This window comes from Heteronotia binoei, chromosome 6, assembly GCF_032191835.1.
Source record: "Heteronotia binoei isolate CCM8104 ecotype False Entrance Well chromosome 6, APGP_CSIRO_Hbin_v1, whole genome shotgun sequence".
NCBI classification, from domain to species: domain Eukaryota; kingdom Metazoa; phylum Chordata; class Lepidosauria; order Squamata; family Gekkonidae; genus Heteronotia; species Heteronotia binoei.
Genome location: NC_083228.1, coordinates 149,735,498 through 149,751,038, shown reverse-complemented (window position 1 = coordinate 149,751,038; position 15,541 = coordinate 149,735,498). Strand labels below are relative to the sequence as shown.

The 15,541-nt window shown below is 49.7% G+C and overlaps 1 protein-coding gene across 4 annotated transcripts in view; it reads right to left on the bottom strand.

The window, feature by feature from the left end:
* The window catches only part of OPA1 (OPA1 mitochondrial dynamin like GTPase), a 196,226-nt gene that overhangs the window by 160,876 nt on the left and 19,809 nt on the right, over window positions 1-15,541 (bottom strand). For 3 of the 4 annotated variants that reach the window (XM_060242867.1, XM_060242869.1, XM_060242868.1), the window contains 6 exons: window positions 7,447-7,500; window positions 5,079-5,183; window positions 1,624-1,710; window positions 1,125-1,238; window positions 912-992; window positions 436-510 (listed from right to left, as the gene is read on the bottom strand). In XM_060242867.1, the coding sequence (XP_060098850.1) occupies window positions 436-510; window positions 912-992; window positions 1,125-1,238; window positions 1,624-1,710; window positions 5,079-5,183; window positions 7,447-7,500 (516 nt within the window). Of the gene's footprint in view, window positions 1-435; window positions 511-911; window positions 993-1,124; window positions 1,239-1,623; window positions 1,711-5,078; window positions 5,184-7,446; window positions 7,501-14,273; window positions 14,379-15,541 lie in introns of all 4 variants that reach the window. The other variant, XM_060242870.1, reaches the window with a different exon arrangement.

Genomic DNA, 15,541 nt, shown 5'->3' with positions numbered 1-15,541 from the left:
CCCACCCTCCACTCCAAAGAGTCTCAGAGCGGCTCACAATCTCCTCTCCCTTCCTCCCCCACAACAGACACCCTGTGAGGTGGGTGGGGCTGAGAGGGCTCTCACAGCAGCTGCCCTTTCAAGGACAACCTCTGCCAGAGCTCTGGTTGACCCCAGGCCATTCCAGCAGCTGCAAGTGGAGGAGTGGGGAATCAAACCCGGTTCTCCCAGATAAGAGTCCGCACACTTCACCACGACACCAAACTGGCTCTCCCGGATGCCCCCTCATGGCTTCACAGGCATTCTCTTTGTTGGAAAAGAAACCACCCCTGAAGAGAGGCCACCAAACCCTCTCTGTGCCAGCTGCCATTTCTGGAGCAGGGCCAGCCCTCATCCTCCCGCGGGAGCGGGGCAGATTCCTAGCGAGGGTGAGTGACACCTGCTACCAAGCCTCACCTGGGCGCTGACCGTGTAGCCTTCTTTCACACTCTTCCTCATCCGGACCTCGATCTCATTCCTCAGGGCCGCCAGCTGTTTCAGCACAACCAGAAAGGGCCAGAATCAGTAAGGAGTCTGAAGCCATTGCCTCCTGTTAGTTTACTCGATTTATATCTCGCTCTCCCCGCCGAAGCAGGTCCATGCTTCTTCCTAAAAGGCTTAACACTCTCGCTTCTAGTCCGAGCTGCTTTAAGAGACTCTAGCTGCTGTTTTTAATCTGGATGGGTTTTTAATAGCTTAATTTTTAACCATCCACTGATTTAGGCTTCACTTTGAAAGCCGCCTCCAGCAGCTGGGATAGGCACTTCCCAAACTAATTGATTAATTAGCTGTTTCCATTCGGCCACCTCCTCCCTTGCTCTAGCTCCCCGAGACCACTCCCTTTCTCAGGCACGGAGATGATAAAAGATACAGCACTTTGATGAAGGACTTACATCTTCCTCTTTGGTCAGATCAAACTCTCGAGAGCTGTCCTTGAATATTGCCACGTGGTGGGGGCCCTCGCTGAGGGTGACCTGGCGTGCACAGGAGAGAAAGGACACCCAACTGAAGTTGAAGAGACTTTTTAACTGGGGAGCATCCAAGACGGACAAATGATTTTTCTCTTCCAGCTGGGCCCTGATGGTGCAGGGCTCCCCCTGGCTTACCATGACCGGGGAGCGGGTCATCATTTCTCCTGAGCCACGAGGGAAGATCCGGGCCTGGGCGATCATCTCAAGGACGCTGGTCTTCCCAGCACTTTGATCTCCAACCACCACGACCTTACAGCCAACACATTAAGAACAAACGGGATTTTGAAAACCAAAACATGCACTCTTCCGTTCAGTAAAACAGGTTGCGAAGTTCTAACGAACAAAACTCTCCATGTCTGAATTCATATCGGAAGAGGGTGCTAAGCTGGGGGAGGGGGAAGAGAATGGTTTCAGGTGATGGGTTTTTTTCCTATCTATTTATTTATTTCAAACTATGTGAACCACAACTTTTGCACTGAGGAATTCAAAAAATGACCTCTAGCCCACTGCCCTCTCCCCCATCCTGGGGACTTCCTGGCTGCCCCCTTTGCTCATGGGAGGGATGAAGGGGCTGCAGCTCCACCCCCTCACCTGGAAGCCCAAAGCTGCTGAACACGCAGCCACACGGCCTTACCCGGGGCAGGTGATCCTGGGTGTTGTAGCTGGCATCATAATCCGACAGGATGTCCAGGACTTCGGAATACATGTCAATCAAAGATTTCTGAAAAGGAATGATGGTCAGCTGAGCTACGGCTCCACTTCAGCCCCCTCTGCAAAGGGGCTTCCTGGATGTCCTGCTCTAGCCATGCAGGCCAGCCCCTGAGTCCCACCCGGCCAAAGCGCAGAAGCCAAGCCAAGTGGAAGAGAGGAAGCTGTCTCTTCCAGTCATGAAGGCCCCAAGGAAAGCGACACTGCGATAGAAATATGTCACACTGACTTCAAGGTTAGACTTATTGTAATGCATTCTAGATGGGTCTGCTGTTGAAGTCAACACAGATGACATCAGGAGAGCCCTGAAGGGAGGGTCCATCTAGTCCAGCCTCCTGCCTCACACAGGGGCCAACCGGTTCCTTTGGATGGCCAACAACACAGCAGGGAGGCTGAGGCATGCCCTGAATAAGAGCCCTACTGGATCAGACCAGTGATCCTTCTAATCCTGCCTCCTGTGTACTGTAGTGACCTGCCAGTTCCTCTGGAGGGCCAGCAACAGGGCAGAGAGGCTGAGGCCTTCCCCTGAGAAGAGCATCAGAAGAGCCTTGCTGGGTCAGACCAGGGAGGGTCCCTCTAGTCCAGCCTCCTGTCTCACACAGGGGTCAACCAGTTCCTCTGGAGGGCCAACTACAGGGCAGAGAGGCTGAGGACTTCCCCTGAGAAGAACATCAGAAGAGCCTTGCTGGGTCAGACCAGGGAGGGTCCCTCTAGTCCAGCCTCCTGTCTCACACAGTGGCCAGCCAGTTCCTCTGGAGGGCCAGCAACAGAGCAGAGAGGCCGAGGCCTTCCCCTGAGAAGAACATCAGAAGAGCCCTGCTGGATCAGACCAGGGAGGGTCCCTCTAGTCCAGCCTCCTGTCTCACACAGGGGTCAACCAGTTCCTCTGGAGGGCCAACTACAGGGCAGAGAGGCTGAGGACTTCCCCTGAGAAGAACATCAGAAGAACCCTGCTGGATCAGACCAGGGAGGGTCCATCTAGTCCAGCTTCCTGTCTCACACAGTGGCCAGCCAGTGCCTCTGAAGGGCCAACAACAGGGCAGAGAGGCTAAGGACTTCCCCTTAGAAGATTAGAAGGACTCCAGGATGGCACCCACACTCCTGGCTTCCCAAACTAAGCAGAAGAGGATTTTTCAACAGGACAAAAAGGTGCTTTTCATAAGACTGTCATCTACACCACTGTGTATAGAATATTTTGAGCAGCTCCATGGCACAGAGTGGTAAAGCTGCAGCACTGCAGTCTGAGCTCTCTGCTCACGACCTGAGTTCAATCCCGACAGGAGCTGGGTTCAGGTAGCCAGCTCAAGGTTGGCTCAGCCTTCCATCCTTACAAGGTCAGTAAAATGAGTACCCAGCTTACTGAGGGAAAAGTGTAGATGACTGGGGAAGGAAATGGCAAACCACCCTGTAAAAAGTCTGCCATGAAAACATTGTGATGCATTGCCACCCGAGTTGGAAACGACCAGTGCTTGCACAGAGGCCATTCCAGCAGCTGCAAGTGGAGGAGTGGGGAATCAAACCCGGTTCTCCCAGATAAGAGAGCTCTGGCTGACCCAAGGCCATTCCAACAGCTGCAAGTGGAGGAGGGGGGAATCAAACCCGGTTCTCCCAGATAAGAGAGCTCTGGCTGACCCAAGGCCATTCCAGCAGGTGCAAGTGGAGGAGTGGGGAATCAAACCTGGTTCTCCCAGATAAGAGAGCTCTGGCTGACCCAAGGCCATTCCAGCAGCTGCAAGTGGAGGAGTGGGGAATCAAACCCGGTTCTCCCAGATAAGAGAGCTCTGGCTGACCCAAGGCCATTCCAGCAGGTACAAGTGGAAGAGTGGGGAATCAAACCAGGTTCTCCCAGATAAGAGAGCTCTGGCTGACTCAAGGCCATTCCAGCAGCTGTAAGTGGAGGAGGGGGAAATCAAAACTGGTTCTCCCAGATAAGAGTCTGCACACTTAACCACTACACCAAATTCCCCTGCCAGTCTTTGATGGGGCACCACTGTCAATGGTACCCAAGGTCAGAAGCCTCTCTGTCGATGGAGGCCCAGATAGCAGCAACTGCGAAATCAGCCTTTTTTCATCTGAGGCAGGTGAAACAGTTGGTTCCCTTCCTTGACCGTCGCAACCTGGCAACTGTGATTGGTCACCTCGAGACTGGATTACTGTACTGCCCTCTACTTGGGGCTGCCTTTGTCACGAGCCCGGAAACTTCAGCTAGTGCAGAATGCGGCTGCTAGGCTGCTATTGGGGCTGCCCAAGTGGGAGCACATACAATCAGCACTGCAGGAACTGCACTGGCTACCAATAATGTACCAGATCCGTTACAAGGTGCTAGTTATTACTTTTAAAGCCCTGTATGGCCGAGGACCCGTTTACCTGAGGGACCGTCTGTCCCCACACATTCCTCAGAGAGTACTAAGATTTGGATCCCAACATCTAGTGAGTCCTGGCCTGAGGGAGGCGAGACTGGTGACCACCAGGGACCGGGCCTTTTCAGTGGCAGCCCCGTCCTGGTGGAATCGACTGCTGGAAGAGGTTAGGGCCTTGCGAGACCTTGGCCAGTTCTGCAAGGCCTGTAAGACCGTTCTCTTCCGGCAGGCCTTCAACCTACCGTAGGAGAATTCTGGAATAACCGCCATCCTGGAACGATGAGGAACATCTAATGTGTTAGCACCAAGCTGTATATTGTTTTAATCTATGTGTTTTAACTTATATATTTAAGTGGTTTTATTGTTTTTACGACTGTGATCATAGCACGCTCTGACTTTGATGTAAGCCGCCCTGAGCCCGCCTTGGGCGGGGTATAAATCGAATTAAACATAAAAAACATAAACCAACTGCCTAATACTTATGCTTCGTTTCATATGTCTGTTAATTGTAGCCCTATTACATTGCTTATTTGATGTCTCATCCTGTTGACTGCTCTGGCTTGCACTGCATAGCCTGCCGTGAGCCTCACTAAGAAAATCGGACTCGAAATAAAACAAATTAAAATTAAACTAAAGGGATACGGCATCTCTGCAAAACACAGAACTGTCATCTTTAGCGTAATCGATGTTATTAAAAAGGAATCGCATGACATGACAGGAAACTTTCTTAAATGAACGGTCCTGGATCCGCAAAGACTGGGAATGGACTGTGGCTCTGTGGAGAAACACCAGCTTTGCACAAGAAAGCTCCCAGGTTCAGCCCGTGGCCTTCTGCACAAAGGATTCTGGGTAACAAGTGCTGGGAAAGGCCCTTCTCTGACTGAGCCCCTGGACAGCCACCAACCAGAGCATTCAATACTTGGCTCGACTGACCAACAGTATGACTCAGTGTTCAAGGCAGATTCACAGGCTCAGACTGGAAAATCTGGAAAAACTGGAGGCTCTGGATATATTTCCGTACTTTCAACTTCCTTTGATGGATGCCTTTGTCGTCTTTCTGCAATACAATCTTCCTTAGCTCCTTATTCTCCTTCTCCAGCCGTTCAAGCATCCGTTGGTATTTCAGCTAAAAAACAGACAGGTGAATGTTAAACTGAAAAGGGGGGAGGGGAATAAAGAAGGAAGGTAGAAATTTGTAAAATAAAACCTGTCACTAGCTGATCACTGAACTTTCCAGCCAGACCAACTTTTCCAGGGTAATTAATGGAGAATCTAACCACGTTTATTGTCTTTTTTCAGTGACAACTAAAGATCTAGAAAAATTGCCACCAGGAATTACAGCCTTCTGTGAAGATATTTTATTCCCTTAAATAATCAATGCACCTTGGATTGAAGAGGCCCCTGTTGCCTTTGAAATACCTGCCATGACTTCAGGGGAAGATGATCTTTCTCTTATTGATAATGCTTTTAAACATGTGATGTACATCAAACTCTCAACCTTGCTGCCTCCCCAATACAGTCTACTGAAGTAGGAAAGGCAGGGCAGTGCTTGAGGGAGGCAGTCAGGAGAGGGCAGGAAGCTCCCAGGAAGGCTTTGACACTATAAACATTCTACTACAAGTCATCAAATTATGTCTTATTAGGACTCAGGGGTGTTCTGACAATTAGGGGGGGAGGGGAGTGTCAGAAACATCCTCTGGGCTTCTTCAAGGGCACAACTGAAGCTCAAGGGATACATCTAAAAGAATATAAAGGCTACACCAGTCAGAAGCTCATTTACCAGAAACAGACCCATTATATCCCATGGTATTTGCTCCTTCTTCTAACTGGGCAGTATTATAAGGTGGTGGTAGGACAGAAAGGAGACACCTTTGAAATGTGGTGTTGGAGGAGAGTTTTATGGAAACTGTGGGCCCCCAGAAAGTCAAATATATGAGTTCTCGATTAATTTCAAGTCTGAGCTCCCCCTAGAAGCTAAAATGAGTATCGTACTTTGGTCAGATGATGAGAAGACAAGAATCACTGGGGAAAAACAGTAGTGCTAGGGAAAATGGAAGGCAGAAGGAGGGGAGGACGCCTCAACAGGAAATGGGTTGACTCCACAAAGGAAGCCACGAGGGCCCTCATTTTGCAAGACCTGAGCAAGGCTGTTAATAATAAGGGTGTTTTGGTGGTCACTGATTCATTATAGGATCACTGTCAGAGGAAAAAAAGTTATGATCCCACCAATACTGAAGTTCGAACAGCACCATGAAATGTATTTTAATTGCTATTTTATTGTTTTAAATCATAATTATAAATTGTTTTTAAACTGACTGTTAGCTGCCCTGCTTGCGGAGAGGGTGGGATAGAAAATTAAAGTAATAACTAATAATAATAAATAATAAACTGAGTCTCCTTAAGTCGGAAATGACTTGACGGCACTTCACACACAAACAGAACACAATAAAAACAATCATTCACAGCAGAGAAGATTTAGAAAGATCTTTCATCATTCAGGGGAGGGACGGTGGCTCAGTGGTAGAGCATCTGCTTGGGAAGCAGAAGGTCCCAGGTTCAATCCCTGGCATCTCCAAAAAAGGGTCCAGGCAAATAGGTGTGAAAAACCTCAGCTGGAGAGCCGCTGCCAGTCTGAGAAGACAAGAATGATGTCAGGGAGGGAGGGGTGGCTCAGTGGTAGAGCATCTGCTTGGTAAGCAGAAGGTCCCAGGTTCAATCCCCGGCATCTCCAACTAAAAAGGGTCCAGGCAAATAGGTGTGAAAAACCTCAGCTGGAGAGCCGCTGCCAGTCTGAGAAGACAATACTGACTTTGATGGACCGAGGGTCTGATTCAGTATAAGGCAGCTTCATATGTTCATAAATCTGCTGCACAATGAATAAATACCCTCCCAGCAGCATTTTCAGTGTTCAAGTTGTGTCACACTGATACATAACACTCCTGCAAGGTAGGGCAATATTATCACCTCCATATTTCCGTTAGAGAGCCGAGTGGCTTGCCGAAGCCTGCTTGGAGAGTTTATGGCTGAGATGGGATTTGAACGAGCAGCCCCCTGCACCACAGCTCACCCTCTTGGCCCGTGAGCCACACCAGTGCCATCTGTGGTTGTGGGCCACCCCTCAGAGAGGAGGCCAGGCCCCTTCACACATGACTGCTGCAACACAAGACCCAGTTCAACTGGGCTGCAGGTTGTGTGTGACTGACTCTGCGCAGCCCTGGGAAGGTCGGATACAGCCATGTGGTCTACCAGACACATCTGGGTGCTCTGATTCTTAAAGGCGTATATATACCCTTGGCATAGGGCAGGGTCAGTATTTACCACGGGACAGACACTGAGCTTTCTATGCACAGAGAAGCCATTGGTCCTGAAGACCAGCACGGTTCCCATACCTGAGTACGCAGAAGTTCTTCTTGCAGCTGATCAACCTTTTCTTTGTCGGATACCTGCAACATCCAAAAACACAAGCCTGAACATTGGGTGTGTTGCATGGGCAGGCCGCACCAGATCCTCAAACCACGAGCCTTAAGAACCACCAGTTTCATGAAGATCATCCCATCAAGTTCCTTCATCAGACAGACAGGGCAGGGCTGAAAGGAAACCAACAGTGCACACCGCAGACTATTCCAAAACACCATTGTGAAATATTTTGTCTTAAAAACAAAAAGCTTACCCAGTGTTTTCAATGCTAAAAATGCAACAGCGAAGGGTCTCTGTTTGCACACCTAGAAGATTACTTAGTCAAGGTCTTCTCTCGCCCAACAAGGACCTTCTAAACATGAAAACGCCACACTTCCAGCTGCCACTGAGCACGCTGCCATTCTAGGAGGGTCCAGCTCAGCAAGTGAGAAAATGGAGGGGCCACCACCCCCAGGCCAACAAAAGGCAGCAACAAGCGCCAAGCCTTCCCACAAATCAACCACTGGGGCAAAGCTCCACAGACATCACTAAAGCGTGGGGCACAATGGCCTCCCCATCAACAACTCTGGGATGGCAAACTTTCTAATTCTGCTCCACGTAGGTAAAGGAAAGCCCCGTGTGACTGCCTTAAAAAGCTTCCAAAGAGCTGGCTTACAAAACTTCAGTCCGTTTGCTGTTTTTTCTTCAGAACAGAAAGGGAAGGCCTCAACTACTTTAAGAACATAAGAGAAGCCATGTTGGATCAGGCCAATGATCCATCCAGTCCAACACCCTGTGTCACATAAGAACACAAAAGAAGCCGTGTTGGATCAGGCCAATGGCACCTCCAGTCCAACACTCTGTGTCACATAAGAACATAAGCCATGTTGGATCAGGCCAGTGGCCCATCCAGTCCAACACTCTGTGTCACATAAGAACATAAGAGAAGCCCTGTTGGATCAGGCCAATGGCCCCTCCAGTCCAACACTCTGTGTCTCATAAGAACATAAGAGAAGCCCTGTTGGATCAGGCCAATGGCCCATCCAGTCCAACACTCTGTGTCACATAAGAACATAAAAGAACATAAAAGAAGCCATGCTGGATCAGGCAAATGGCCAATGGCCAATCCAGTCCAACACTCTGTGTCACACAGTGGCCAATATGTGTGTGTGTGTGTATGTATGTATATATATATACACACACACACACACTTTGGCAGTAATGAGAGGTTTTATGCGGATGTGATAGTTGTTGATTCTCCCTCTCACTGCAGACCTCTGACTCCTCCCTCCCCCATGCTGCTCCAGGGGTCCCTCCTGCTCCCAGGAAAAGCATTTCAGGGTGGAGCAGAAGTTTCCAGCAGGATTGCTGCCAGAACTCTCCTGAGGCTGCTTTGCATGGCAGGATCCACGCGAGCAGCCGATGCACCAAGTGCTTCTGCCGCAGAGCCTCTTTCCTTCACCATGAGGCTTTGAGAGGGGCAGACAGTGCCGGCTTCATCAAGCCCCTCGTGTATCGATTACCAACCGCCCTCCATCATCACAGGCTGGCCAACTGGGGATGCTGTGACAGGGTGCGAAACGGGCCTCCTCCAGGCAGTGTGAAGACAAGCCTCTTTTCCTGGAGATGCTGCTTCAGAATTATCGAATGGAATCACAGAGGGTCATCTATGTCCAGGGTCATCTAGTCCAGCTCCCTGCACAATGCAGGAACTTCACAAATACCTCCCCCCCCCCAGTGACTCCTGCTCCATGCCCAAAAGATGGCAAAGACGTCCAGGATCCCTGGCCAAACTGGCCTGGAGAAAAACTGCTGAATGACCCCCAAAGTGTCCACCAGCTCACTCAAGTCAGGGAGTGCTTATCTACCCAAGGAAAATGACTGGGAGGATGGGTACCCCCTATGCCCCAGGTTAAGGAGAAGGTGGGGGGGGGCTTCAGTGCTCTCACTTGGGAGCTCAGCCACACCCTTGATTTTAATGCGGGTTGATGAGGGCCCTGTAAGCTTGCCAGAGATCCTTAAAACGAACTCAGAACCTGATGGATTCATGGCTATAGAGTCGCCATTTGTGCTTGGAGGTAAACTGAAGAATTGGTTGCTATAACTTTTTTAAAAATGGATTCTGATATCCACCCTACGAATGTTTTCTCTGAAGCCCATGTTTGGAAATAAAAAGTGCCAAGCCCAAATACCACCCCCTCATTTGTTTTACTATATTTGCAGCATGTTTTCCAACATCGCTGAACAGCATCCAAACTAAGTCATGTCTAATTGTACCAAAAACCAAAACATCTTATTGGCACCTTCAACATGAACCTGTTGACTGCTATGTGAGCTCCACCTTCATCAGGTGCTCCATCCAATGAAATTCCATCCTGTACAAAGACTGTCCTGGAAGTGACCAGAGGGCCTTCCTTTTTGTCTGTCCATCTAGGACAGCCCCTCCCCCCATATGTGATGCCTTTCCTGGAACCTGCCAAGCATTTTTTAGAAAGTGGGAGGGGGCCAGGTGGGAATTTTGCCCAAAAGGCTGCTAGGTGGCTAGGCAGATTTTTTCTTTAAAAAAAGTGTTGCTTTGGCAGGAGCTGCTAACACATCCCAAGGATCTTCACCGTGCGACTTAAGGTCAGCTGCAGCAGCTGTTTTGTGGCTGGCTCCGCCTCTTGTGGCACCCATTTTATGACAACCATTTTGCCACTGTGCCTACCACACTGTGCTGGAATCCCCAAGGTGCCCACATGTTCAAAAAGATCTGGGACCCCTCTTCTAGGAAGTTATCACTGTTTCCACCAATACCATCAAGCTGGGAAAAGGATGCTGTCGTGAGGCCTGAAGTGTATGGCGGCTGGTCAACGTGGCTCGTCTCTCCCTTCCAGACCGCCTGCTGGTTTGGGTGGGAACACTAATTGCGAGGGGAGGGAGAGAGAGATTTTAATTCAGCCTGGTTGTCTCCAGATCCTGTACAACCCCTCTGGGCCAAAACCACACATGGCGGGCTAGCTATCAAGTCTCTGTTCTGCAATAACCACTCCAAATCAAGAGGGGAAGTTGTCCAACTGTAGAACTTGGCTCACCAATATCTTTTTGAAGGCAAACCCACATGGTTGAGTTTTCCTTTACCACTTACCACTTTGGCATCTATCAGATTACAATACAAGATGCTGCAAATCCCAGTGCAATGGAAACACCTATTCCAGACAAGGATCCTAGAGACAGGGCCTCAGCCTGAGCAAAGTCTCCGTCTCGAAGGGAGCGAGGAGCTCCACACACAGCAGATGCTTCCCCCCCTCAAGGGTCCAGAGGGGAGATCCTGGCCACAGCCCCTCATGGTCAAGACAGGGCAGCATCCATCAGAACACATTAGAGCCATTTTAACTACTGAAAGGCAAGAACTGTCCTTGAATCCATGCTATCAGCTTAATAGCACCTTACCACCATCCCCATTCCAAAGGCAAGAACCTAACACCTTTACGGTTGAGGGCACATCACATCAGCCATAGCTGCAGCTTCACCCCACAGACTACAAGCGAAGCCAGGCAACGTGTGGAGTTTGTTTCTCTTCATGTTCTGCCCGTGAACCAAGCTACGGTCGAGGCCACCATGAAACCACCCAGGAGCTGCCCAGATGCCCATCGGGCTCAGAGCTCCCGTTCCCTTCACACGGCAGATCATAAGAACATAAGAGAAGCCATGTTGGATCAGGCCAATGGCCCATCCAGCCCAACACTCTGTGTCACACAGTGGCCAAAAAAAACAGGTGCCATCAGGAGGTCCACCAGCGGGGCCAGGACACTAGAATCCCTCTCAAGCACCAAGAATACGGAGCATCACTGCCCCAGACATAAGAACATAAGAGAAGCCATGTTGGATCAAGCCAATGGCCCATCCAGTTCAACACTCTGTGTCACACAGTGTCCAAAAAACCCAAGTGCCATCAGGAGGTCCACCAGTGGGGCTAGAAGCCCTTCCACTGTGCCCCCCCAGCACCAAGAATACAGAGCATCACTGCCCCAGACAGAGAGTTCCAACAATAGCCACTGATGGACCTCTGCTCCAGATGTTATCTAATCCCCTCTTGAAGCTGTCTATGCTTGTAGCCGCCGCCACCTCCTGTGGCAGTGAATTTCACATGTTAATCACCCTTTGGGTGAAGAAGTACTTCCTTTTATCAGTTCTAGCCCTTCTCAGTATCGCCTGGAAATCTCTGGTTTCTAAAACCCCACAGGCACTCGAATCAACAGCTGTGAGGGGAACAGTTGAAACGCTGAGCCACCAGCCTCTTAAGATGAGAGGTCTGGCATTTCCTCTCCACCCTCACACTGAAGAGCTCTGTGAACCCAGGCTGGCCTCCACCTTGTCACATCTCAGAAGCTAAGCAGAGCTGACCCTAGTTAGTACCCGGATTGATTGATTTATTCAAGACATTTATTAGTCGCTTTTCTCCCTTGCAGAATTCCAGCTGGCTTACAATATACATAAAGCAATGCAGAGAAAGCCACAATAAAAACAACACACACACACCCCTTGCCCAAGAAGCCACCATGCTGGGAAGAGGCAGGCAATGACAGAGCCCGGATGGTGCCACAGTCAAGAGTGTTGTAACAGGATCTGGCATATCCAGGTTCAAATCCCCATAAGAACATAAGAGAAGCCATGTTGGATCAGGCCAATGGCCCATCCAGTCCAACACTCTGTGTCACACAGTGGCAAAATTTATACACACACACACACACACACACACACACTGTGGCTAATAGCCACTGATGGACCTCTACTCCATATTTTTATCTAAACCCCTCTTGAAGGTGGCCATGCTTGTGGCCGCCACCACCTCCTGTGGCAGTGAATTCCACATGTTAATCACCCTTTGGGTGAAGAAGTACTTCCTTTTATCCGTTTTAACCTGTCTGCTCAGCAATTTCATCGAATGCCCATGAGTTCTTGTATTGTGAGAAAGGGAGAAAAATACTTCTTTCTCCATCCCATGAATAATCTTGTAAACCTCTATCATGTCACCCCGCAGTCGACGTTTCTCCAAGCTAAAGAGTCCCAAGCGTTTCAACCATTCTTCATAGGGAAAGTGTTCCCGGTCTGCCATGGAAGCTTGCTAGGTGACCTTGGGCCAGTCATAACACTCAGTCTGGACTACCACACAAGGTTGTTGTGAGGATAAAACACAGGAGAGGAGACTGCTGTAAACCACTGGAGAGGAAGGTGAAGACCCGATGAAGTGAATAAATAAACCACTTCTGGAAGTCTTTTGCCTTGAAAACCCTCCAGGGTCGCCATAATTCACCTACAATTTGATGGCCACACTCCACCGCTGTGCAGCGTATTTGGGAGGAGGACAATGTGGTGCAGCTACTATAGAGTTCAACTTGGAAGGCCAGAAACTCAAACTCAGGAACCTGCTTTGTCATGAAGTTCATGGGGCACCTTGGGGAAAGCCACCTTTCTTAGTTTCACCTGCTCCACAAGACTCTTTTAAGTCTGAAAATGTGCTGAGGGCCATGGGGAATTCTAGCACTGCATTGCGGGGCTGACTGCCTGACAGTCATGTCAATTGATGCTGCAGCCGATGAGTTACAAACAGTAATTTTATTTATTTCATTTGATTATTATCCTGCTCCTTCCCTGGCATTCGGGGCTCAGTATGGTTAACAACACAGATACAAAACATAAGTAAAAACTAATATTCTATAAAACGATTTAATACACTGGCCCTTTGGCATGACAATCAGAGAAGCTGACAATAGGCCAAAGTAAGATTGTCTCAGTGGAATGTCTGGAGGAATCACAGAAGAAGAATTGCAGATTTATATTCCGTCCTTCTCTCTGAATCAGAGACTCAGAGCGGCTCACAATCTCCTATATCTCCTCCCCCACAACAGACACCCTGTGAGGTGGGTGGGGCTGGAGAGGGCTCTCACAGCAGCTGCCCTTTCAAGGACAGAGTCTCAGAGCAGCCGACAATCTCCTTTACCTTCCTCCCCCACAACAGACACCCTGTGAAGTGGGTGGGGCTGAGAGGACTCTCACAGCAGCTGCCCTTTCAAGGACAGAGTCTCAGGGCAGCTCACAATCTCCTTTCCCTTCCTCCCCCACAACAGACACCCTGTGAGGTGGGTGGGGCTGGAAAGGGCTATCACAGCAGCTGCCCTTTCAAGGACAACCTCTGCCAGAGCTCTGGCGGACCCAAGGCCATTCCAGCAGGTGCAAGTGGAGGAGTGGGGAATCAAACCCGGTTCTCCCAGATAAGAGTCCATGCACTTAACCACTACACAGGCCCCGCAGGGCAGGAGTCTCTTCAGACAGAGCCTACATTTGCAAACTTGGCTTCAGGCAGATGAGCGACCCTAGGGCCAGATCAGGAGGCCAGCCATGCTGAAAAAGCCGCTTCAAATGCCTTAACGACTCACAATCCAGGTCCGCCTTGCTGGATCAGACCAAGTGGGGTCCATCTAATCCTGCACCCCTTTTCCCACAGGAGCCAACTGGATACCTCTAGGGGGCCCATGATCAACCCACCCCCCCAACCCCCATGGCTTATTCCCAGCAGCTGCTACCAAGAGGCAACCAGCCGCTGAACACCCACACAACAGTTAGGATAACAAGCCCGCTGAAAAGCTGCAGAAGGAGAGGTCAGCACAGATCTTGCCCACCACTCATTTCACTGGCGTGATCCAAACAAGAGCCCCGGCACCGGTCATGCCCACAAGCACGGGACAATCAATCAGGGAGGTGCTGATTGGTATTTGATTGGGAGGGGGGAGGGAGGGGGGAACTGCAGCACCCGGCCGCCTTTTTTCCAAGCCATCACCTTTTGCTTCTGCTGGAAGGAGCCTGGGCCAGCAGTGGCTCTGCGTACTTCCTCTTCATGCTGCTGGATCTGCTGCTGCAAGTGAATGAGTTCGCCAAGCAGGCCCTGCCGCACAGTTACCGCCGGGGGAGGAGGAGGAGGAGAAGGAAGAGAAACGGAGGTGAGGGGAGAAATAATATTAAACCAAAGGGTGCAATGTAAAGCAGGGGGAGGGGAAGAAATAAGAGGGACAAAACCAAAGGCCTCTCTGGGACGTTCAAGCAAGGAAGTTAATGGAGACACTGATGGTTTCTGACAAAACAAGAGCATATAAAAGCAAGTGTGATGCCCCCCGACTATGGAGGGGATCCCTGATGAAACACAGAAGTTAGACAAGAGGAAAATGGATGGACTGCTTGGAAGGGCTAGAAATATGCCGTTCTGAGTGGGAAGGGCCAGCCTCCCGCTTTCTGGGTTACTAGACAACACGATTAACATTTAAATATGATGCAGTAACCAGGAACTGAGCTGACCTCTCCTTTCCCATGCCAAACCATGACTCTCAGCGTTCGTATCAGAAAACATGCATCTGTAGATCACGCTAATTCAGCAATGCCACAGGACCATACAAGCTACCTGTACAATTTATCCAGGAACCATGAATGTGTACAGTGCTCGTCAACCTGAATACTCCTGAATGGCAGCAGTAGAAGAAGGATTTGGCTTTTCAGGGGAGGCCCCAAGGGACCCGGGACAGAAGCCTGGTCTGTACATACAACAGAATGTGGGGACAGAAGGGGCAGAACCATTTCAGGCTGCAGGTACAAGACTACATTTTTTCTAGGCTCCCCCATAATTAATTAACAATTCCCTGTAGGCTAAAAAAGTAGCAAAGTATGACACATGCTAAGCAGAGTGCTCTTCAGTTTCTCCTAAAGGGGGGGGGGGCTGCCTTTAAATGTGGGACCCCCTCCTTACCCACAGCCTGAAGCAGTACAGCCCATTTTGCCAGCTCCGAATTCTACCAACTCATTTTGCTGCATGTCTAGACCAGGCCAAAGAGGAAAGGGGGTCTATATGTGTTTTAGCTATAAAAATGCCACTAACAAACAGATTTTAACAAAGTAGGGCACCTTTAAGACCAACAACGTTTTATTCAGAACGTAAGCTTTCGTGTTCAAATGAATCCAACTTTCTGAATAAAACTTGGTTGGTCTTAAAGGTGCACTTGGCTCCTACTTTGTTCTACTGCTTCAGACCAACACGGCTGCCCTCTTGGATCTATCTGA